This window comes from Pygoscelis adeliae, unplaced genomic scaffold (genome assembly GCF_000699105.1).
Source record: "Pygoscelis adeliae isolate BGI_AS28 unplaced genomic scaffold, ASM69910v1 Scaffold72, whole genome shotgun sequence".
Taxonomy (NCBI): domain Eukaryota; kingdom Metazoa; phylum Chordata; class Aves; order Sphenisciformes; family Spheniscidae; genus Pygoscelis; species Pygoscelis adeliae.
Window position 1 is genome coordinate 1,067,227 of NW_008824286.1, and position 2,764 is coordinate 1,069,990.

At 52.6% G+C, this 2,764-nt stretch overlaps 1 protein-coding gene across 1 annotated transcript in view; it reads right to left on the reverse strand.

Annotated features, from left to right (window-relative positions):
• The window catches only part of ZNF341 (zinc finger protein 341), a 16,700-nt gene that overhangs the window by 10,343 nt on the left and 3,593 nt on the right, over window positions 1-2,764 (reverse strand). The window contains exons 4-6 of the mRNA XM_009318684.1: window positions 2,681-2,761; window positions 1,298-1,493; window positions 5-65 (exon numbers count right to left, since the gene is read on the reverse strand). Of these exons, the coding sequence (XP_009316959.1) occupies window positions 5-65; window positions 1,298-1,493; window positions 2,681-2,761 (338 nt within the window). The remainder of the gene's footprint in view (window positions 1-4; window positions 66-1,297; window positions 1,494-2,680; window positions 2,762-2,764) is intronic.

Consider the following 2,764-nt stretch of genomic DNA (forward strand, 5'->3'; position numbering starts at 1 on the left):
ATCAAAGTTCTTGGTAAAGGCCTTGTCGCAGTAAGTGCATTTCAGCTTGGGGGACTTGGGTTTGCCTGAAAGAGCAAGAGCGTGCACAGGAATGAGATCACGTGGCACAGCCCTGTCCCCCCCCTGCGCCACAGGGCCCTCGCCCCAAGACATGTCTATTCAGGATCAAGAATAAAGGGCTTATGAAAGGACAAGATCTGCCTGGCCAGACTGGGGAGAGGTTATGGGCACAAACATGTATTTAATGTAGCCTGAGCTAACTCTAGAAGTACTGAGGGGAGTAGTAGTGGCAGGGGCAGGGCATCCCCTTCAGGCATTAACCACTCCAGGGACCCTTCCAGCACCTACTTTAAAGGCATTTTGAGCATTGGGAAAAGACACAGGATTAGTGAGAGGAAGGGCCCCAGTTCTGTCTCTCTCCTATGAACTCACCAAGGTCAGCCATCAGCCAGAGTACATGCACATTTCTCCCATGCAGATCAGTCAGTCTCATTTTCTATCTACTATGATGAGGTATAAACCAACAGAAAACAGCAGAACTGTAGGCTGCTCTAGGAAATTCTGGACTGAGAGCTGCAGCCCGCATGATCATTCACACCTCTGCAAATAACATTAAACCCTAGCACCTGTATGGTTGTATCTCCAGAGGCCAAACCTTTCTGGGGAGGAAGGCCACGTGGCTTTCCTCCACCTCACACCTGGGACCTCCCTTGTCACTCAGCTAGGTGTGCTTGCATCACACCAGCAATGGGCAGGCTGGGCCAGCGGAGGATCTGACGCTCCTCCATCCTGTAATGGGGCATGCCCCTGTCCTGCCTCACCTGGGGACAGACGTGTTTTCTTCATAGGCATTGAAACGCATGGCAGGGACGGGTCAGCTGGGCCCTTGAAAAGAGAGTCTTCAGGGCCAGGCCACATCTAGCCCACTGGCCTTGCAGCTGGGCAGCCTTCCTTGGGTTAAAACGGACCAAGCTCTAAAACCTTACTTTGCAGGATCTGCCCATTTCAGGTGTGATCCAATAAGCATGTAGCTGCAGAGATGTAGCACAAGCTTGCCCGTGCAGTAGCACAGTGACAGTCCCTTCACATGCACTCAGAGGTGACAGACAAAAAGCACGTCCACACTTTCACCTGCTCTTGATAGCTTTGTGCAGGGCATCATGTTCCTCCGCCGGAGCTGCATGCACAGCCAGTGCCACCCCACTGCACCCACAGAGCCCGTGGCTCGACAGTCCACTACGGGATAAGCACACTGGCCTACAGGTTAGTGCAGGGCAAATGCTACAAGGACACTTACCTTCCTGCAGCCCACTCTCGTTTTTGCAGCGCCGACTTTTGGCAGCGGAGGTGGAATCAAAACCAACCACACCGCCTCCTCCTGCACTGGTCAAAGGTGTGGGAGTGCTGGTGCTCTTGGACTTGAACCCCTGCTTCCCAGGGCTGTACACAGGAGGAGAAGGGTACACAGGACTTTCCACACACTGGCTCGGTACCTGCAAGAGTGCAATTTATCAGAGGAAACAGGTTTGCTACACAGAGTCATACTGTGCCCTAACCTCCACTCCAGCAACACTTGCCATACCAGGCTATTAGTCTGGCTGAGTTTTCTGCCTCCTGCCAAACCGGATTGAATTTCTGGTTCACCAGTCCAACAATGTGTCTCTAACTAAAACGAACACCCTGCACAGTGTGAAACTCTCTCGCTGAACATCACAAAGTATCCAGGAGTTATTACACCAGGAACAGGACAGCAAAGAAACACTATGAAGGAGCCATCTGATCCCTCATCTATGTCTTACGCCTAGAAGAGTTTCTCATCCCTCTGGAGCAGGTTACCAGAACGATCACCGCTGACCCTGTGGGTTCACACCACCCCTGAAGGCGGGGCTCTCCCGGCCCTGCTGCCTGCCCCGGCAGGACGGCAGAAGGGAAGGAAAGCACAAGAAAACTCCAGGTGGCAAAGCACAGCTGTTTACGTCAGCACCAATATTAGAAAAGGACGCTTAGAGAAAAGTATCAGGTAGGGGTAGGTATCAGTCCGGGGTGACATGGTTTGAGGGCATTTCTGTTGCCCACCCTGATAAATTAACACAGAGCACTAAGTATCCAACATCCCCCTCCATTCCTGACCACAGACACTTCCAGATCAGATACCAGCTACAAAGATAAGGCCGAGGAACCTCTGTTACACCCAGTAGTTTCCGTTGTGAATGGCAATGCTAACACGGAGGCTGCGAAAAGCTGACCCACTGGTAAATCCACCCCTGCCTGTGCCTCTCTTTAGGAGAAGCTGCCTTGTCAAGCTTGCTTACAGATACTCACATTAAATTTTTCTCTCCGCTTAAGCCTGCAGCGCACAGGGTGCTGCTCTGCACCCCTCTGGGAGGTAAGCCCCCTCACCTCAGCTCCCTCTCACTCCCAACATCTGCAGGAATCCCTCAACCACAGCAGACATTCAGGTCTCCTAAGCCCGTGCCAGCCAAGCCCTCCGATCCTCTTAACCGCTTTTCTTGTCATCTTGCTGACATCCTTCTGTTCAGTACCTTCTCCCAGAGGAAATAATCATTGTCAAATAACCTAACATATCTTCCCAGACTCTAATTCTGCATTTCCAGTGCAGGCGACTCCCGAGCAGCCTTGCTTGTTAGAAGAGGCCCAGGAGGACAGAGCCCCTGCGGACAGCCCCTGGCCTTCCCTCCATGGGCGGATAGGGCTGCATCCCCAGCGTCTGGATCTCCACCGTGCTGTTTGCTGCCATAGGAGC